The sequence below is a fragment of the Ambystoma mexicanum genome, chromosome 1q (assembly GCF_040938575.1).
Source record: "Ambystoma mexicanum isolate Mex_15411 chromosome 1q, UKY_AmexF1_1, whole genome shotgun sequence".
In the NCBI taxonomy this organism is placed as follows: Eukaryota; Metazoa; Chordata; class Amphibia; order Caudata; family Ambystomatidae; genus Ambystoma; species Ambystoma mexicanum.
The window spans coordinates 263,131,035-263,153,579 of record NC_090922.1 but is presented as its reverse complement, the minus strand read 5'-3'; the positions used below and the strand labels follow the sequence as shown (position 1 = coordinate 263,153,579).

General features: G+C 45.8%; 1 protein-coding gene across 4 annotated transcripts in view; it reads left to right on the top strand.

Annotated features, from left to right (window-relative positions):
- Positions 1-22,545, top strand: part of CMIP (c-Maf inducing protein) — a 726,603-nt gene that overhangs the window by 442,815 nt on the left and 261,243 nt on the right. For all 4 annotated transcript variants that reach the window (XM_069638399.1, XM_069638414.1, XM_069638407.1 and 1 more), the window contains exon 3: positions 16,181-16,231. In XM_069638399.1, coding sequence (XP_069494500.1) covers positions 16,181-16,231 — 51 coding nt within the window. The remainder of the gene's footprint in view (positions 1-16,180; positions 16,232-22,545) is intronic.

Genomic DNA, 22,545 nt, shown 5'->3' with positions numbered 1-22,545 from the left:
TCTGTATTAGCTGAAGGGGTCGCAGAGTGGAAGAAGGTAGGTTGAGGAGGAGGGTGTTGCAATAGTCAAGCCTAGAGAGAATCAGGGCCAGGGAGATATTGAGCTTCTAGGGGAAAGGGAGAATTCCTTTGAGACGGAAGAGTTGAAAGTGAGACTTCTTAGCAATATCCCTAGTGTGAGGGAGGAAGGAGAGAGAGTAGTCGAAGATGACTCCAAGGTTTCTGGCTTCAGAGGAAGGAGCAGGGGGAGATCCCAAAGTGGGAGGCCAGAGAGAAGGGAAGAAGGAGGGAGCAGGGGTCCTAAATGGAAGGATCTCAATGTTGCTAGCATTGAGGCCGAGATTGTTGAAAGTGCACCAGGCCTGGATGGAAGATAGGCAGCCAGCATGAAGGAAGGAGCGAGTGAGTCAGCAGGAAGTCTGAAAAAGAGTGGAGTGCTTTGCAGCAGAGAGGCTAATAACATTTCTTGGAGGGGTCTGGGGTTATTCCGTCCAGTAGTTAAAATATTTGACAGAAAAGGGGGTACCCCCTTCTCCCAAAATTATAGCTATATATGTGTCCCACAGTGCATTTTGCGGCTATAAAGGTATAACTGAGGTTTGCCGAAAAGAAAAGTGGAAAAAATGCCATTTGGAGGAGGAAAAAGGATGAAATGACATCAGGCTAGAGGTGGGGAGGAGGGCAAGAGGACACCATGTGAAATTGGGGAGTTGGTGGCGGGGAAACCAAGTTCAGAGCTCAAATGTTTTTGAATAACCAGTGTTATCCGGCGCGGCGGGATAACGGTGGTTCTGATATAAAACTAGATCCGGAATGAAAGTGTGTCAGACAAAAGGACAAATGTTGGGGGTAATGGGGGAGGCCTAGGGAGCAAAAAGAACTAAAGAGGAGTGGGGGGAGCATGTCACACGAAGGGGGGCACTTGGTAAGGGCATGGGAGGGTATGCACACTTTTGACAGATAACCGCAGTTATTTGTGTGCGCATACGGATAACTGCGGTTATCACAACAAACCACCTAGCATTCAGGAAACTCCTAAAATCATGGCTCTTCACAGCATAACCACAACAGCGATGCACTATAAATGCGCACCCCATTAAAACAACAACGAAAATAATGCCAACCTCGGCCACTCTCAAATGGACAAACACTGAACCCAAAGAACCGACCACACGACAGACCATAAGAAATCATGGGATATAGCCACAAAAGGAGACCTCCAGAGACTGATTACATACTCAGTCCCGGATGAGAGCCTAAATGACTCACCCACTTCCTCCCGGACGTACCATATCCAAACCGGCAGATGCATTCAGATAGAAAGTTTGAGAGGAGTCTGCTACACCAGCCCCAGCACCCCAGGAGAATAAACAATCAACCCACATTAATCAATCCATCAGCATTAGAACACCTACAGAACTGGCTAGAATAGAACGGCGAGAAGCAATCAGAACACTTGCAAAGCGCATTAGAACAGCACAGGGAGCACCCCACACAAACCAAACCCTGCCAGGCGTAGCCCTTTTGCCCACCCTGATGAAATTGGGAGGACTGGCAAATGCCACACTCGGATAGATTTCTGAACTTCTGCTAACCTTCATACAACCGACTAACAAAAAAACTCAGCATTTCTGCAAACTTATCTCACTCAAAGATCTCACACAACCCTCTCTCGCACAACAACCCGCACACACTTCACAACACCGCAACAACACATAAGCAACACCAACAGCACGCGAGAAACTGGCATCAACCCAATACTCGCACCAAAGCTCAGCACCCGTTGTATACTGAGTTGAAGCTGCCAACAGAACACCACTCCTCTCTATATCCTACTCCCACTTCACCTACTAACCCGTCCCACCTTCTCATTTACAGATCCGCCAGAGCGCCTGGGGACCAACTCAGTTGGCGACGGTGCGCGGTACAAATACCTTTAACATTTAACATGAGATTAAGACAAAAAAAGGGAAATTTCACAGCTACAGTGAGATGGGTGTTAATGAGGGAAGGCTATAGCTACTGGGTTACTTTAGGGAACTGAATGGTGCAATATGGAAAGTGGCCATGGCCAAGGGCCATGGCTAGTGGGCCCCAATGAAACCTAGTGGGCAACATGTCAAGGGGCACAGCTAAAGGCCATGGCTAGTGTGCCCAAAAGAAACTTAGTGGTGTGGCTACCGATGGCCATGAATAGTGGGCCCGTATAGGAAAGCTGTTGGAGCAATATGTAGAGTGGCCACGGCTAAAGGATGCGGGCACTTGGCATGACCGAAGGCCATGGCTAGTGGGACCGGGAGAAAGCTATTGGGGTAAACATGTAAAGGGGCCACGACCCATGGTCGAGACCAGTGGTCATGGGCGAATGCCATGGCTAGTGAGCGGGAAAGAAAGGTAGTCTTTTGAAATGATACAGTGTGCACAGCCAAAGGCCGTGCTAACTGACCAGGCCAAAGGCCCTGACTAGTGGGCCCGATAGACATGTATAGTGGACACAGCCGAATCCTCTGGCCACCTAGTGGGTCCAAGAGAAAGCTATTGGTGAACATGTACAGTGGCCACGGCTTGTGGCCCATAACAAAAACTATGGTATAACAAAAACCTTTAAATTAAGTAATGACTATTGTAACACAGCGCCTTCCTGTTGCTTTCCCCCATAATGCAATTCTGTGTCTCATTGTTACTCCCTTGTCTTATAATATGTATGTGTTCATGGGCTTTGCAACGGGAACGCGCTGAGTTAAGCTGGTTAGGACTTCCCACATCCACTGAATTTCAAGGGTTTTGTAGCTTTAAATCTGCTCAATTTAACTACACTTTAACTAAAGTTGCTTCAGTGAATATATATATGTTATGGTTATAAGTAAAATCGGAAAACCCCTGAAATTAGCCAGATATGTTAAGCTAAGCAACCATGACTCGCGCCACCACCGTGCACTGCTAAGACTAACACCCAGGAAATCAAAGATGACATCACAAATATCATTGATGACATCACTGACATCACATGTCTAGCCCCTTCTTTTTTGTTCACTGCCATATCTAGGCCAGGTGGTTTTATTTACTGACAGTCAGAAACTTAACATTCAAAAGGTATTACATTTATAGATGTTGCTATTCTCACATGTTCTTGCACTACCTTCCTTAGAATTTAATCGCATCTTCTGATGTACATATATAGGGGGAGAAGCAGGCCTGAAACACAGCAATCATTTTTGTGTGTGAACACAATCATGTAGATTATACACAGTTGCTAATGATACTGCCTCTTGTTTGCTTAATTTACTCTCCATATATAAGCCCCATATTTGTATGCATTGTAGTCTATTTATGTTTTGTGTGTATTAGTAGAAATATGGAGTAAGTGATACATTATTATCTACTTAGTACATGTTTCACAGTATCGATAATTCTGATACAGAAACATTCACCGTTTTATTACATAGCTTTGGAAAATTACAAATATTGCACCTCTATGGTGAATGCTGCAGCCAATACCTACATTTCTGTATGAGTAGGTTCCTGTACTAGAAAGAACACTACAATGGAATGTTCTTTAGAACACTACACTGCGTAATGAAGTATGTAGTTTATTACACATCTCCCGATAATCCCTGATACTTTTTTGTCAACATTACATTCACAAACACTTGTATGAAAATTAAATGCACATGTGATGTCATCAGTGATGTCATCAATGATATTTGTGATGTCATCTTTGATGTCCTGGGTGTTAGTCTTAGCAGTGCACGGTGCTGGCATGAGTTATGGTTGCTTAGCTTACCATAACTGGCGAATTTCAGTTTTTTTTTAATTTTACTTGTAACCATAACGTCCCCTTAACAAAGTTTATTCATTGAATTTCATGGGTTTTTACCAGTGCGTGCTATTTTCCTACAACTTACTAATATCATACTTACCCAATATAGCAATATTTGTGTCCAATTTACAAAGTGTCACCTTAAAACTCTTCCATTTCCCACCTTCTAGAATAATTTTTAACACTTCTATACACTTTTTGCAACTATTTCAACTAGTTTTGCATCCGTGAACGTATACGAAAATCTGACTTGATTGCAGACCTTCCGGACAGTGCCACATGACCATACGCTGGCGTGCGGCATGATGACGTGTCCGAGAACCTGTCCGCACTTAACGATAAGATCTGTGCTTCGTGGACAGTTCGGAACTGCATTTTCTACTGACCTAGGAACTTTCAACTTCAAAACTTCCCTTGCACAGCTCCAACACCTATACCTACTCATTATCCATTAACAATCTAGTACACAGTACATACTTTTAGCAAAACTGCTATTTATCTTAAAATGGCATCAGCTGTTGCCATCCCTCCTCCCCAAGAGCCACCACCACTGCTTTAATCAAGGAGCATGAGAAACACTGCTCCCTACTGTAAGAGGATTCAATTCAACACTACAGCTAAGTCAATGCCTAGTCTGGGATACTGAATGGAAACCCTTATTGATATATCTTTATGTCCAGTTCATGAGTTCTGGATGACTACCCCTATATAACACCCCTCTCTTAGAATCCCCCTGACCCCACTGAGCCAATAAGTAGTTCTGTTTTGCAAGTTTAAAAGGTTTATTTGAGAAATAAAACAAAATATAGATACCATGCTTTTATAATAAATTAATAATCGATATCGCCCTTATAAATATAATGTTAATCAACAATGGGTAATCTGACACTAGCACACTTCTTTATAATCAATGAGGAGTTGGTGTAGGATGGAGAAGGCAGCGAAAATACTTTTATGGTTCCGAATGGATGCAATGTTGAATGAAAATGCAGTACAGAAACTAACTAATATGGTTTCACAAGATATCATATGTTCACTTTTCCCCTGGTGGCAATTCCCCCCCCCCTATATGCAATGCAAGGAGATGGAAGTAACACACACAGTTCTCAGGAATGCAATCAAATACAATACGAAATTCAATTCCCACCCCAGCAAGCTTAGAGAAAACAGGTGTGAGTTTTAAAACACAGGCCCAAGTGCTTTGAATGTGGTGGCAATGAAGTGAGAAATATGCTGAAAATGCTTTTAATTCCCTATAGGAGGTTCAAGGTGAGTGAGAGATACTTGGGATGAGCTCAGGCTCACTTTAGCGATGGTTCAAAGGGATGGTTATTAAGAGGCAAACAAATGTTTAGCAAAGGAAAGCAAAAAGCTGCTATCTTTTTACAGGTAAAGAAATCGGGCCAAATCGCGGCAAAATTTGCGAGTGCGTGAATCGCGATTACGGCAAAAGTATAAGGAGTAGCATGTCGGTTCTAGGTCCGTTGGAAAGCTGAGATTCTAAGCTTTCAGAGGAAAGTTAACCCACGTTCCTAGCACAAACGGTTCCAGAGATACGGACGATTTAATAAAGCTAGATTTTCGGATTTAAAGTAAAACTCAAAATGACAGGTGACAGCTTGCAGCTGCAGAATTGACAGATGACACGATTTCTAGGAGGCAGTTCTACTTAGGTTAAAATAGTTTGGATTAGATTATTTTAACTAAGAGATTGGTTCTGCACAGTTCTGCTAGGTACTCACAATATAAATTTGAAATAGGCCTCGCCACGGATCTGGTCAGGTTTTGGACTGGACTCCGGTTCTGGTCTCGGCACTTCACAGTGATCTGGGTCAGCTCTCTGGTTCTGCTCACAGCGGTCTGGGTCACTCTGGATCTCTGGTCTGGTCTCTGTCAATTGTTCTTGGCAAAAGAATTCAAACAGCTCGCCCGGCTGTGGAATAGTATGCAAATGATTTTAAGGTTGCCGAGGCCTGCTGAGAAGAGTTCTCAGTTTGTGGGTTTAGGCCCTTGCTTTAAGTTCTGAAGTAAAGTTCTGGTCTTTGGAGATTGATGGATTTGAAGTCTGGATCTCTGGATGTGAAGTCGTCGGTCAGCATGCACACCAGCAAATGGAATTGAATGTCTCTACCTGTCCCAGCAGTCTCTTTTTATGTGGTTTGAAAATGGGTGTGTGCCTGGGCCTAGCTAAGCCTGCCCCTCTCTACTTGTCATTGGCCCAATTCTCCCCTCTCCCATGATTGGGGGAAGGAAATGGATTGTCATCATGATGAGGTCTGTTTATGGTTCAGAGGATCCTCCCCTGGTCAGTTTGCCCACAAATCTATATTTGATTCAAATACATCTTTCCCAGATATACAATTTGTTGAAATTACATGTACACATTATATATTCCTTATGGTCCATGCTTGTCCGCCTCTGATCTTCCTGGGGGCTTGCATTCAAAAATGACAACATTTTGTGCTTTTTAACTGGTTTTGGAATATCAGACATTTACCCAAAATTACACACATGTGCGCAAGGAGTATGGACATTAATTGATGAAGTGTCAGATTTTTAACATGCATACATTTGGAGTGAGACCCTATTTTCCGCTAGCAACCCCCAGAATACACCAGAGGGTCCTAACGCCTCTCAAAATGTTCACAGAAAAATCACAAAAATAATGATATTACTTACATAATTCTGACAGGTCCGCACTATGAGTTATCTATCTTTTTTAAATTATGCCCTGGTCAAAAAGGGGTGTGGCTTCCCCCATCACAGGGTGGAATAACTGGTTTATCCGCTTCCCCCAAGCCAGCTTGTTCCCCCAAGCCAGAGGCACAGCAGCCCCCCAGTTTCTCCCACGAGGAAGCTATTTTACGACACCCCCAATATAACATTTGCCTGAGTCAAGGAAGTTGCATTGTTCTGTTCTTTCCAGTTCCCAGGTGCTCCACCCCTAATCTAATCAGAGAGGTGACGACTCCTTTTGGCAAGGGGCAGCAGGATGCAGCTAGGCCTGGGAAGAGTGGTTGAACAGGTTTCTCCTGTCGGGGGTAGTTGTCAGGCAGAATCCAGTTTCACTAAGCCAGCTTTCAGCTAAATGTCACTTTTTGTTCCCAGTTTTCTACATTGAAATCAAACCGACAATTTGTACCTATACATTAAATAATTACTTCCTTCAAGTCATTTCAGAATATGGTTTTACATTCTTCCACCTCTTAGCAAGTCTTTCCGTGGTCTGGTTTTGTTTCATTTGTGCAGTTTTACACAAAAGTCTGGTGGTTTTAAAACGCCGGCTTTCTGATAGTGGTGAGTACTGGTAATGCAACCATTTTTGGGATTAAGAAAATGAATTCCCCACAGTTCTGAGTTGCTTTTTTGGCAATCAGCATTGCCATTCCCAATGGTTTCCGGCTACTGTGTGTGTAGCCCAATGGTGATTTTAGGCAGTGCCCTCCTGTGCTCACAACATAGGCAAAAATGGGTGGCAGCCTATTCTTCATGTTTTCCCTGTGCACTCTCTGGGGAGTTCTGGCCATCATGATGTTTTCCATGCCAGTACTGCACAGTTTTATGGTAGGGCTTGTAGGCATGGGTAAAAACATCCCACACTACCTTAGAAATAACACACGCTCAAAATTTTCCCCTGTCCACCTACCCCTCCATATTAGTGTTTGGTGCCTCTTCCCTTATTTCCTCTTAGCTCTGGTGCCAAAAAAAAAAATACATCCAAAAACAACAAAAGAAAATGTTCCTTTCGGAACCACCTTTCACAGTTAAAAAATAGAACTAAAAAGAAAAACGTATAGACTCCATCTACTTTATATTTCTCACTAAAGTACATAGACTCAATAAGATTTTCCAACCTTTCCATTTGCATTTTGTGTTATGCTAATGGAAATATTGTGGCGTTCATCCTCTGTTCCAGGGCTGCAACGGTGGATACCTCCCCGGCAGCCCAAGTTATCAGCCCAAGCGAAGCAAGGGTGGATAATGAGGTCTCTGGACCATTATCCCCCCATTCCAGCCCCTGTAATGAGGGATGAAGGCCATTAGCACCCTAGGTTCCCAAACCGGTAACCCCGGGTGCTGTAAAAAAGGATTTTTCTCCCTACACCGGGACGAAAATCCTTTTTCAAGATGGCCACCATCGAAAGGGAAGGCAGGATTCCATACAGGACCGCTCTTCACTTTCCATGGAAGCCTGTTTCCAAGATGGCCACCATGGAAAGGGAAGGCAGGGTTCCATCAGGGCCCCTCTTCGCTTTCCATGGAAGCCTGTAGAAGGTGAAAAGAGAACCCTATGACCTTATTACCACGAGCAAATTTTTCTTCCCTTTCAAATCTATCCCAATTTCGAATAACTTCACCACAAAGCCTGTCCCAGGTGGACATCGACACTTTAACTGCATAGGTTGTCCCTCGTGGTCATGGCCAGTAGCCAGATTGTCCGGATCATGACCTTATTCCATGACCTGGACAATCTGGCCACTGCCCATGACCACAGGCTACACCTCAGTCAACAAAGGCATATCACTATTTTTTGTACCTACATTATGACACTTGTCAAAAAATAAAACACGGGCACATTTGCAAAACCATGCTTTCCGGTCCTTGCCATTGCTCCTTACACAAGTTTGCTGGAAATCCACCAATGTTTTATTTTTTCAAAAGTGTCAAATGTATGCACATATAATCGTCATATAACTTAGCCCCACTTGACAAAATCCATTCAGACTTTACGAAAACATATATATATATATATATATATATATATAGAACTATAATCCTTTAGTAAACCTTTGTATAGATTTGTCAAATGGCACCACATTTATAAGCCTTTACAATATTTTGGGACCCCCCCTCTAATTCTGCTCCCTCTTGACAAAATCCTAGCAAACTTCGCAAAAACATTTATATCTATATGTATTATCAGTTTGCCAAATTAAGTGTAGATTCGTCAAATGGCACCTCATTTATAAGCCTTTACATAATTTTGGGATCCCCCTTCTAGTTTTGCCACCTCTTCACAGAATCCCACTAAACTTTGCAAACTCATTCGGGATCAGGTCAGGAATATAATTGCAGAATATCATGCATTTTCATTAAGTAGCGCCAAAGTTATAAGCCATCCAAAAACCGGCCCCAAACATCCGAAGTGTCCCCGAACTTCTCAGGACTGTTCGCGAACATCCGAACTGTTCGTGGGCTTTCGCGGCAAAAAGCGCCCTTTTTTTGCTTCTTGCAGCCATATTCCATCCCGTCCTCATCACCCTCATCCCATTATGTCAATGGGAAAAAAATAAATGTTGGGACCCCCTGTATAACTTTGCCCCCCCTGGACCAAACCTCACCAAACTTTTCAAAAAAATTCAGAGTGGGCCATATACTTTTTTTTTTTGCAGTTTGGTGAGGATTCGTCCAGGGGGAGCGAAGTTATAAGCCGCCCAAAAAGTGCTCTTCTTATGGGATTAGCAACTTAACCATAACTACATGGTCACTGCCGCAGGCCATGTAATATCAGTAAGTATTTATGTCAGAAGTAGACTCCGTTAGGGACTTTATCAGTAGGCTTCTGTGTACTAATATGCAGGCTACCTGTTAGATCATTCTATGAATTATATTGTGACTTTACTTCATTGTATATACAGTACGTGTACATAACCCCTTGTGAGCAAGGTGGTTGTTGCTGTAAGCACAAAATCCTTCCTGTTGCTTATTTACTCTAGTTGTTCTGGGAATCGGTGAACCAAGGCCTTTAGAGGTTGTAGAATTTCTAAACCCAGAGTGGTGGGATTCAAAAACTGAACAGATGCGAGTATATCCTAACAACAGAACAGTTCGAAAAAATATATCCGAGATTTGGGAATATATAACTTTAAGAAATCATTTGGACACTGTCGTTCCTGGAAAGCACATCATAGTGAGAGGACGTGAATCACAGAACGTACTGCCCCATCACTAACATAAACACAGTGCCATGTATTTTTTTTTATTTTTCGTACCTTTACTGACCTCTGGGAACGACCCAAGTTAAATTCTGGGAGGGTGTTCAACCTTTGAGGCACGCTCTGCTGTGAAAAGAAACATTGAGCTCCGCGAGCCGTGACAATTTCAAATACGTTTTTAACTGAAAAGCCAATCTCAACGGTCACAGTAACATTGCGAAGAATGCATCGGGCCCCCGCAGATACTTTTTTTGTTTTGTTTTGCCGGTGACGTCGATCGTGGTTTTTCACAGGATATTCTTGGCGGGCCGCATGGTTCCCGGCTCACACGTTGGCCAACGCGCGGCGGGGGCAGAGCTGAGCGGGAAAAGCCGAGATCTGCCTACACCCAGGGCAAGAGGGGTCCCTTCTCAGAGACGCTTACGTCAGCTGGGCTGCTGCTTTTATCGGTATTGCTGCGACCTTCGGAAGTGCTGGAAGTGTAACGTCACGGTAACTCAAGTGTGAGCATTTTTAGCAGTTCTATTGAAAATGGAAAAATGGTGCTCTGCATATGTTCAGCCAGCATCGAGTGCTGGCAGCTGTGCTTCTGGATGATTACGCCTGTTTCTGCGCTGTGCAATTGGGCCGCCATGGTACCTACAGCCTCAGCGCCAGCGCTAGTAGGGTCCAGGGGAGAGGTCAGTTTGCTGCTCCGGGTGCGCGAGGTTCAAGGGCATGCAAAAAAATGGATCGCGGCCGCTTCCTACTAGACCTCACCTGCGAGACACAGCTTTCAACGCACACGCTTTGGGCAGGCTTTCAGGGGTGGAGTGGAAATCAAGGGACCCCGTTAATGTTCAAAGTGGCCCCATATTACACATTTTCAGCAAACCCAAGCCTTTTCCCAAGAGAACATTTGCAAATAAAAAAGGTTCGCGCACAAAAGAGGACCAGTGTGCAGAGGCCTACTAGTAAATCTCCAGAGTTCCATAAAGGTTAGTCTACCCCGCCCACCGCCTTGGAATCATTTCTCTCACCTGCAAAGCTCCTTACACGTCCATTCACGCTAATTAGTACCCGGCACGCGCGGCGCAAAGGGAATACTGTGTGGTGATTGGCTCATTTACAAGCCATACCGCACGGTATTCCCAGTTACGCCATGCGTGCCGGCTACTCTGTTCCCGGCGAGGGGCGTGGCAGCCCCTCCGCCAATGAGGAGGCTCGAAACGGGGCCATCCCCGCTCCGAGCCTCCCCACGGCTGAGAGGCTGCCTTCGCTCCCCGCCAGGGACTCGGGTAAGTCTTTTTTCTTTATTCCCTTCCCTCCCACCGCCCCCCCCCCCAACTTACCTTCTTGTTCCTGCATCCCCAACGGGGGATGAGGGAAGCCTCCAGCCGTGTGGAGACTCGGAGCGGGGCCATCCCCGCTCTGCGCCTCCACACGACTGGGGGCTTCCCTCGTCCCTCGCTGGGGACGCAGGTACGTTTTTTTTTTCCCCTCTCCCGCCCTCCCAACCCCACTTAACTTTTTTTTAATCCTTTTTCGGGAGCGGACGCGCTGGGAACACTTGTGTTCCCAGCGCGTTCCCTCCCGATGGCCGCCATGGAAAGGGAAAATGGACTCCGTTTTCCCTTTCCATGGCGTCGGCCATTTTCTTGGTGGTTTTTTTTTCTTTCTGTTCCGAAACGTTTCGGGACAGGAAAAAAAAAGCAATTAGTACCCCGGTCTAACGGGCCGGGGTACTAATGGCAATAAGACCCTCGGCGGCGGGCCAATACATCCCCACGGTAATGCCCGGGTCTTCGTTAACTACGGCCCCGGGCATTACCTGGGGCGGTATTGGCCCGCCACCTCGGGTCTTATTGCCACATTAGGTCTCACCCGTCCAAAATGAAATCTGCTGTTTTCAGCCAATGGCCTAAAAGGGTTGGGAGCTGGCCACCGCTGCCATCAACGCCTTATACAAGAGTTTTATCGGCGTGCTCCTCAAGTGTGTACGGTGACCAGATATTCAAAATTAAAAACGGAGCAGGCAACAAGCAAACATGGAAATAGGACTACCGTTTAATAGTGCGTGCAGGTGTTAGGGAGTGGGCATGTGGTGGGGTTTGTTGAGGGCTAATCATACCCGTCTAATTACTGATGAATGGAATGATGCAGGATGAATGATTGGGTCATTCCGTTTTTGCCTTGTAGTCCCAGCGAGAAGGGCCATCACGACTTGGAGCTGAGTGGCTGCATGAAAGCACCTATTCCGGAGCATAAGTCGAAGAGCAAGTATTCTCTGCAGTCAGTGACCCAAACATGCAGCCCTAAAATAAAGGAGCCCTGCGGTATAAGGATTAAATGTTAATGTTACAGGTTTTCATAACGTGCACCGATCCCACTTGTGTGCTCTCACGGCGCTCAGGCGGATCTGTAATGCAAGGAGGGAGGGTGTATGGTCAGGGTTGAGCGGGAAAAGAGCAAGAGAGCGGTGTTGTGCTGTTGGCAGCTTCATTTCGGAAACACTGTTCAATGAGCCTAAATGTGAATTTAGGAGGTTGGCCACCATGTGCTGTTGTGCGAGATTATGTGTGGTTTGTTTTGTTGTTGTGTTGTTGTGAAGTATGTGAAGACAATGGTGCTGTAGAGGTCTGGTTGTGTTATGTCCAGAGTTTGAGAGGTATATGCAGAGGTGTGAGTTTATTAGTATGGACTGTTGGTGAAAGTCCTGGAAATCCATCCAAGTGTTCCACACTTCCCACCCCTGAAATCCATAAAAGTGCGTCACACCTGCCACCTCAGGAATCAATCAGAGTGTGTCAACCCCACCCCCCCTGCGCCCCTGGAAATCCATCTAAGTGCATCACTTTTCCTACTCCTGAAATCTACCTTAGCACGTCTGATTCCCTAACCCTGACATCCATCCATATGCATCACAATTCCCACCCCTGAAATCCGTCTAAGTGCGTCACATTTCCTACCCCTGAAATTCATCTAACTGCGTCACCTGTGGCAGTCGTGATCTTTGTCTCCCCTAGTTGCCCTTTCAAGGTTTTACCTTGATTATCACCTCAGGGGTCATGATGCCTAAACTTTTCCAGAATTCGTTAAGCTGCCTGATTTCTTAGTACAAGCCCTATTTCTATCTAGGTGATGTGTTTAATGGGAATCGGCAGGGAACAGTTAGTCATCTTTCTCGATACCCTACGGGTGTTGTCTGTTATTTATTGGGGAGGGTCTGGTGCATTACCCCTGTTCACTTGATGGCCCTCAGTAGTGTTACGCCTAGGCTCCGAGTCTCCCTTCCCCGATTTTCCCTCCCCGGTTTCCCTTGAGGCTCCTTCCCTGGCCTAAGCGTATCGGGCCTACCAGCTTCTCCTGTTGATTAGAAGTAGAAAATGTTGAGTTACTGTGAGCAAGTCTAGGAAGGAATCCTTTTGTGGCATAAGCAGCAGGAGTGAGTGTGGGTTCTATCTATCAAGCTAGAGTTTAAACAAATACCAAAGAAGAAGCAAAATCATGCAGTATCATTTAAAAAGCCCGGATTTGTCTCTGGAATCCTGGTAAGCCAAGCTGTCCTGCCTTAAGTCCTGTAGTGCCAGGTCTGCTGCGTCACAAATGGTGCGATAATCCATCTGTTTCCCACCAAAAAATCCACCGATTCCTTAAAAAAACGCTGCACTTTTTTTAATGTTAAAATCTCTTGTGACGCTGGAGAGAGAGGGCAAAAAGTCTTTGGTGAAACCGGGTTGTCTGGTCGCTACAGTTGTTAAGATATATCAGTAAGATAGTATGTAAACCATGAAGGCACTGTCTGGGGTTGCTTGTGCAGAAGGGATGTGACCTAGTTCCTGCTGGACTTCTTTTTTTGAGGTGGTGTAAAGCCTGATTTGCATATGGTTTTTTCCCACTTTTATAAATGGCTTGGCATCATGGAGAACGATGGTCTGGAGGGTTGCCTAGCTCTATGCCCGTGGTTATGATTGATTCAGAACCTTCCAGCTATTACAGTTTGGTTTGCTTAATTGACTGGTTTTTCTAACCATAATCTTCATTCACTTTTTACCAGTTTACTGTATGCTATCTCTTTCCTATGAAATTGCATTGATGTATTGTGTAGCAACAATGCCTTTAAGCATTGGCAGCACACTGCAAAATGTTAAAAACATATTTTCAGAAAAGAAACTATTACTGGGCCATCTCAAAACAGCCAGATGCAATAAACCTGTCTGCATTGACTGGGGGTGGGGATTATAATTATTGAAAACTCAGAAACAGGCACACTGACAGTTTCCACTTTTGGATTTAAAGTCTGGTTCCTGAGTTTCAAGTAATTTAAGCAATTTTCAAGAGATTTGAAAGTGTTTGAAATATCCTTCACTGGCAGAAATCTTCTGATGTAGGTGTGTTTGAGGCACATATTCATTCCTATGTGCCAGTATGTCACTGTTCCTCTGCAAAACTTTTTTTTATTTATTTACTGAAAAGGTGCTTTTTCTTTAGCAACATTGACTGAGCTGGTAAACTTTGAAAACAAGACATCCATTTCTGCTGGAGATGTATAAAGCACCAGATGCTACTTGCTCCACCTTACTGTGCTACTGAGGCTGCTTCCAGTTTGGGCCAAGTATTCTTTCGAAACAGGCCTCGAACTTGAACAAAAAGTAACTAGGAAGTGGGTGGGAATGTGGCAAAATAAAAGGAAATCAATTTCTTACGTTACATTATTCTTTTTTTACATTGCATGGACTTTTTAAGGAATGTCTGCACAGCAATTTACTTTTTTTATTTTGCCCCTCGGATATTGGCGGCGAAACAAAGGATTTTTGTTTAACATTGTATGCTTAAAAAAATAAATAATTGTAAACCTTTACAAAACCTTAAATATATTTTTCGATTTTGTAACTGTAAATGTGCCTGACGCAGGTTTGACATGGAACATATAGTACAATTACAGTGAGTCCCTAGGGAGGTGCCAAAGGGGGCACTGATGCCACTTTCATAATGCCAGGCCTCTTGCCCCTCGGCACCCCCCACCTACAGTGCACAGTGCAGGGAGCCAGGGCCTAGTCCCATGCATCATGCAGAAACTGTCCGAAGTATCACAGTGGGGCGGCGCCCGCTCTTTTTAATCAGCCAGAATGTGTGCACATTACAATTGGTGTGAGCTGCAGGGTGACATTTCCTCCACACTCCCCCCTACTAGAAACGTTCATCATTTCACATGCGTTGGCTTTCATTACTGGGCCATGTTTGCAGAGGCGAGGCTCTAGAGAAGGGCTGGTGTTTAAGGATAAAGGGCTGATTTGACCCTTCTGAAATTTGAATTTCAAAACTGATGAGAGTTAACTAGCCATTCACACTACCATATGCTGCTTGATCAGTTGTGCAGTAAAAAAAAACAAGTATGATATCTACGCATCACCATCTCCTTTCCACTATAGTCGTTATTAATACAAAATCTGTCAATATTTTGTGTATAGGAACTGTGCCATGACGCATTCATCCTGCTTCTAAGCACTGGAATAATAGATGCTACATTAATAAGAAATGTAACTCCCAGAGTCAAGGCATCACAACAACCTTTCGGTGTGCGCTCGTTTAAGGAGACATCTCTGGTAAGATAGCTCATCAGGTTGAGTGCTCACTTGGCTACTGTGATCAGTTGTGCAAGAAAGGAGAGCAGTGTGCTCTGCAAGATGAAAGGGGTCGCTACACAACTCAGCCTCGTGACCCTTCCAGCGAAGGCGGGGATCCTATACGCTCTCCTGAGATCCTCTAGTCTAAAACAAATGTGTTTCTCAAGGAAGGCCACGGGGCTGTGCCATTACCTTTCTAGTGTCTCACACACAAACTTAGTTTTATATTACAGTGTCTTAATCCCCCTTCTACGTAACTTTGTGTATAACCTGCACACGGCTGGTTTGAATTTCTTGGGCGCTGACTCTGTGTTTCATCCTCCCGATGACACTGAGCTGGGTAAAAGAGCGAAGGCCTGCGCCTAGTGCCCACTCCATCGCGGGATCAATAATGCCCGTTTAATGCTTGGCTGAGTGAATAGAGGCCGACTTAGTTGTATACAGCATGCAAGGCATAGTCTGCTTGCCTCTAAGCGCCCTAAGGACTAGGGTTGCCGCACAATTATTGGCGTTCATTTGCTTGGCCAGGCAGGATGAAGTGCTGATTCGGCATTGCTGGGATTCGCTGAGCTGAGTAGAGTAATGCTGCATTAGGGGAGTCATTCCTCATTCTGGGTCAATAACGCTGCTGGGGGTACATTTCAAATCACTAGTTGGTTAACGCTTGACAAGGAGCCCCTCCTTTGCTTACACCAGGATTTTGTTGATGTCTTGTCCTCTTTTACTGGAAGGTTGTTAAGCAGAGTTGCACTGTTGATTTTTGTAGAAGGTGTACCGTGAATAGCACCTCACAGATCTGTCTTTCTCCTCCCTCTCCAGGCTGCCAACAGTTATCTGAGGGACCAGTGGTTTCACTCCCTGCAGTGGAAGGTATGTTTAATGCTTTCCTTCTACCTTGACCGCCAAACAAAGCGTAACTCAATTATCTAGCGTGAAAAGGTCTGCCACCTTTGGCTCTCCAGAAGGGTTAGACTACAGCGCCAATCAGCCCTCGCGAGCCCAGGTAATGGTGAGCGATCATGGGAGTCATAGTCCAGAACATCTGGACAGCTGCGGGCTTGTGATGTTGTGGATGGTGCTTTTTTTATGTGATCCGCATTTAAGGGCAACCAGATATGTTTTTCATTAACAATTAGGAATTCTGCACACCAGCCTGATAACGCTTTAACTTCAAGTTTGGCAAGTTGGTTTCAGGGAAACCCAGGAATAATGTTGCAGCCGTTTGCTGTTGTTTGTATTGGTTCCAACATGCATGTGTGCAAGGCTGACCCCAACATACATTTCACATTTTTATTCTTATTGTGTAAATTGTGTGCTGCTCTGCAGGTTAACAGGTGTGCTGGGCAATGCACCCCTGACGTGTACAGTGGAGTTTATCTAAGGTGTGCCCCAGAAATGTTCACCAAGGATCTGACCCTGTCAAGAAGGCACGAGCACCCCTCTCATCTCTGGAGGTGGGGGGGGGGGGCTTTTGGGGATTTCACTGGAGACAGCCCTGCCCCCACGGCGGGGTGTGCGAGGGCCTCTGTCCCTGCCCTTTCTACACGTGCCTGCATGACTGAAATGAGTGCCACCTTGTCTTGCACCATGCCTGTATTGCGCCATGCTGGCCAGTCTCTTTTTATCTGTCCTGTAACACTACTTCTACCAGAATGCCTGGTGGCGGACAAGAGAGTGAGCAACCCAACCCTGAGAGAGAAAGTGAGAAACTGTGACCTGCAGAACGTTGCTCCCATTAAAGTGGCAATACCAGCCTTCTACACGACACACACATGCAGTTTCCTTCAACAGGACCGCCCAGCAAAGCACCAATTCCCCATGGTCTTCTCGACACAGGCATTCTGTTCACCTCCACCTTAGCCAATCACAGCGCTCTGCGCAGAGGAGCCTGAGACGTCATATATTTCTGTACTTCACCTATCCAGTAGTGACTAAAACGCTCAGTACAACACGAACTGGGACATTGCTTGGGTTGAGAGTGGGTTGCCGTTCCCAAACGCCGCCAGTCCTGTGCATGACAAATGTGGTAGGGCTTGGAGAGGGAGAGGGAGAGGGAGAGGGAGAGGGAGAGGAGAGGGAGAGGGAGAGGGAGAGGGAGAGGGAGAGGGAGAGGGAGAGGGAGAGGGAGAGGGAGAGGGAGAGGGAGAGGGAGAGGGAGGGAGAGAGGGAGAGGGAGAGGGAGAGAGAGAGAGAGAGAGAGAGAGAGAGAGAGAGAGAGAGAGGAGAGGGAGAGGGAGAGGGAGAGGGAGAGGGAGAGAGAGAGAGAGAGAGAGAGAGAGAGAGAGAGAGAGAGAGAGAGAGAGAGAGAGAGAGAGAGAGAGAGAGAGAGAGAGAGAGAGAGAGAGAGAGAGAGAGAGAGAGAGAGAGAGAGAGAGAGAGAGAGAGAGAGAGAGAGAGAGAGAGAGAGAGAGAGAGAGAGAGAGAGAGAGAGAGAGAGAGAGAGAGAGAGAGAGAGAGAGAGAGAGAGAGAGAGAGAGAGAGAGAGAGAGAGAGAGAGAGAGAGAGAGAGAAAAAAAAAATCTCGCGACTAACAAAGGGTATGCGAGGTAACTTGTCCCAGAACTGGGGGTTTAAAGTCAGCCTGTAACCAGTTTGGACTGGCATATGCAGATTTCTGTCTGCCATAGTGTGGATTAATTCTCTTGTGAGAAAGGCCCTTTCAGAATGAATGGGTGCTCTTGCAGTTATTGTTTGCCATTCGCTGACCACTCCTCTCTTTGAATTATGCTTAGTGTGATTGGGTGCTGTGCTCACTCGCTGCCTAGGGGCAGACCCTCTTGCCCACTCACCTTGTCGCCAGCTGGGATGCTGAACCTGTCCTCTGCAAGGCCTCTGGCTCAAGGAAGGATCGAAGCTCCTCAGCAGCATCCGTCGATGTTCCGAATAGTCTGACGGTGATGCTCTTCCACTCCAGATGAACCAGAGTAAAGCTGCTGTGGCGCTCTTACCCAATCCGTTGAGGACAACTGGATCACATCTCCTGTTCAAATGCCTCCTCTCTCTGAAGCTCCTGGCAGTGCTTGCTTTGCTGGAGGCAGTAGCAGAGGCCCCTTCTCTGGCAGGACTCCGAAGACTCTCCATGCCGAATCAAGCCAAACTCATCCCACGACATCAGACAAGTGCTCTAGTTGCATCTCCCCAACTGGAAAGTCCAGGGAGAGGCTATGCAGTCTTTGTTCCTGCAATCATACTGCAGAACTCTCCTCCATGGCTGGCTCCTCGCTGGTGGTACTTCTTCACCTGAATGTTCGTTCTCCCCCGGGGTCTCTCCAAGATGACCCTATCCTCAAAAGTAAAATCCTGTGCCCAAGGACGGCGTGGAAGCCCTGCACCCATTGCTACCACCAACCACAGCTGCCTGGCATTCCGCTCCTCTGGCACTGACCCCTCATCTGCAAATAACTGGATCGGGAATAATCACTTTTCTCAAGGGTCCCGTCTCTAGAGCACTTGGTTTTCACTGAACAGCATGCACAGCAACTACACGAGGAAAGCACCGCCCACCTACTGCAGAACTGCTTTCTCTGCCCCAGGGTATCCATCTTCTGACTCACTCGCGCTGCTGGGGAGTTTTTTCTATGTAGAGTTCTTCATCCCTGGACCTCTTCTTCATCTTCAAGGGACCCTTGAGGACTTCCTCCAACAGGACTCCAGGGATGGCTCCCACAGAGAGCTAACACACAAAGGTAACTCCTCCCGTCAAAACTGCCCCTATTCGCAATACTGGTCCCTCTTGGACTCTTGTTGAACCTTGAGCTTGCCAGCCTATATAGCCTTCCCTAACACACCTGTTACTGCCTTTTGACTGCTCGTAGGGACTCTCTATTGACTCTAAAGAACTCTTACTCAAAATTCTGCTTCTTACCTGATGCATTGTGAAATCTTCTGTTTTATAATATTACTTACTTCTCCGTGTTTTGCCCTTTCTCTTTGCCTTTTGTAACACGTGGATGTTATTTGTTTAAGAAATGCCGTGTGTGGATATTCTTTCTTGGTATTACCGAAAAGTGTGTACTGTTCCCGTGAATCACCCCACTCCACCCCTTGAGTGTTCGACCCGTGCTGCTCTTTCACGACCACCACTTAGAGAGCCTGGTGAGCTTGAGGGAATCACTAACAGTACCTGATTCAGGATGATGCACCGAAGGGCCCTGACCACGGGGCCAATGGAAAATCTCCCTAACGCTTGCGCTTTGAGAGAAGGCATGTAAGGTCCAGACAAAAGATGATCAACAATAGGAACTTTGTGAAACCAGATGCCACCATTGGAGGTATAAGTTGGAGCTGATGATACGATCAGTGTCAAAGGATTATGGAAAAAGGGCTTTAATTAAGCAATAATTGCCAGTTATCTGAGTTGTACCAGGTGGTAGAAGCCCAGAGTTAATAGGCTTGAGCATAGTGGGTGCCTTAAATGAGGGACCCCTCGTACATTTTCACATTGTACAGTTGATTATTGCTATAAACGCAACAGGTTTGCAAACCTGGGTGCTGAAAGCAATAGTTTTGTCTGAAATAACAGGCTTCGGTGAGCGTGCGACTCATTAAAAAAAGAAATGCCTAATATGGCCACCATGGAAATAGAAGAGGGACTCTGGGCGCAGCCACTCTTCCATTTCAATGATTGGCATTGGTGCACTAGAGCAATGCAGCAGAAGAGGTAAGGAGGAGTGGGGGTTGGTGGGTTGGGGGAGTGCGAGAGAATGAGAGCTGCTGGATGGGTGTGCTCGGCTGCAGCACAGCGCTTGCTCAGAGCACACCATGTCAGCCCAGGGACTCTCGGTTCTGTTCCTTCGCACAGGCTGGGACTGCTGAAGGGATCCAACAAAGTCAAGCTTTCCATGGGGCTGCGATCCGAACCTTGACATTTCCATCAAATTGGAAGTCCTGCACAGTACTTGCCCTAGTGGTGCTGCTGTTGGTACATTTTTACAGCCCGACCGTGTTTCAGGCACAGTTTATAGAGGCAAGAACTAGGGTAACCAGATTTAAAAAATTGAAAACCGAGAAAGGCCACCAACATAAACGTAGGACTAACATGCTACAGTGGCTGCCAGAACTCGACTTCATTAGTGGGAAAAACAGAGGCGTTCTATGCCTCCCTATGAATCGTATCCCAAGCAGTTTCAGTCACACAATTGGTTAATAACTGTGGCTGACAACCATGGTTCGTGCCCACCCAGACACGCTGTGCAACTGTAACATCGCGAAACTATCATAGCATTCATTTGGTGAGTAATACAAACTGATATATTGATTTGTTAATTGCACTTGCACCTGGGATTCTGCAAACGGTCACCTGACCCGCTCATCAAAACTGGTACTGGATTTTTAAATAAAAATAAAAAAAACTGCACAGGGGAACTGAGGAGACCATTCCTGGCCATACCTGGCAAAACCGTGGCGTCTTTTCACCCTAGCAAGAACTCCATTCTTCAAGCAGCTCGTCTCCTGGTCTCTCCCAAGCAGATTTTAGATGGAGTTTGGCTGGACAGCCCAGCCCATAGGTGGGCAAAGAATGGATATTCTCCAGGAGAACACCTTATCCCTTTCACTCTGGTAGCCTTACAATTTTGGCACATTTACAGTCTTCAAGGTACTTTGCTTAGTCGCAGGTCTTAAAAATCAGGTAAAAGTGCATGCTTTTGACAGGTCTCCTCACACACGCCTTCTTTAATGTAATGCTTGCTAGCTCTGCAACTTGTGGCAAGTGAGGGGTAAAGGCAAATCATATCCATGTTGAGCGGACACGTGAGCCGCAGCATGGAAAACCATGCTATGTTAGTTACCTCGTCACTAATAGATGAGGTCCCAAAATGCAGCTGGTCAAGTTATGGGTGTTTCGTGGCTTCCAAAGAGAGCACCAAGAAATCGCGACGCTGCTGCGAAACTGCAGCCACACCTCTGAGGCCCAATGCTGCGAAACAAGACAACGCTCGAAATCTAGAGGAAACTAAAAATCCATCCACCAAATGCAAAACGGGTCTCTTTTGCAAATAAACCTTGAATGCATGAATCTTGCTGCCATCCATTTCCAAAGGAGCGGACATGACTGAATTGTTTCTGTGCTGCGCTCAAGTTGCTAGCCAGGTATTCCCTTAAGTTGGCTTTCTCTGGGCTTTTTGACGGTGTCTTTTATCAGGTGAATGGGACCCAATGGCACCTTACACCCCCTTGGAGAGAGATGCCTTGCATCTGAGGTGCCTGCTTCTGAGAAGGCTCCTCACCTAGCGAAATCAGTGGCCTTGTCTGGCCGGTAAGTGCTGATTCATCTGGACAGTCTCCTGCTAGGAACATGGGAGCTTCAAACTAAGCCACCATGTGGAGATTCATGGTAACAGGATGGCCCTGTTCGCAAACCTTTTATATTCCAGGTGCTGTAAGAGCTGCAAACAGTTGGTTCCGTGGCATATTTCTTGTAGAGTTGGCCCTGTAGGGTAACTCAGTAGCTTGGGTGCCCAGCGCAGCAATTTGCGTATAACCTGCAGGCCGCAGTCTAAAATCCCCAAATTGTTATCTCAGTCTTTCAGACTTCTCACATAGTTAAAATAAGTACTGTTTACTTGGTAATAACTCCATATATTAATGAACTGCGAAGCGCTGGTTCAGTTTGTGGCAGGCTCTATATACTTATTTCAGTTATTAAGCAACACAACACAAATACCTCAATGGCACATGTGTGGCTTCAAGGCGTAGCATACCGAATGAGCTCTCGAATGTTGCCCTCCTATGCAAACAGTACTTAATAATAATAATAATAATAATAATTTGGCATTTATATAGGGCTACGAACCCTCAGGTATCTGAGCGCTGCTTACCCACGGTGTGTGGTGCTCACCAAGCAATTCAACCCTCTGCACGCAAGACGGTTTTGTTATTGATGTTTTAGTTGCTGCTACATTTTATCATTGTACAAGACTATTTCACCCAGTCGCCTATGACTCAAAGAGTACTGTTGCGTGAAGCCACAATTAGAATTTGTATAGTAAGTCATTGCAGAGCATGCGCGTTTGTGTGTAAGATGGAGTGTCAAACAATACCAGGTAACTTTAGCACCTATCATCTCACGTAAATCCTACCACCCATGCATGCCATGGAATGCGGTGCCAGCCTGAACGCACTGCTGGTGACATAACGCATCCAACAGCAATCAGCTGGTTAACTGGATCAAAAGAACACATTTA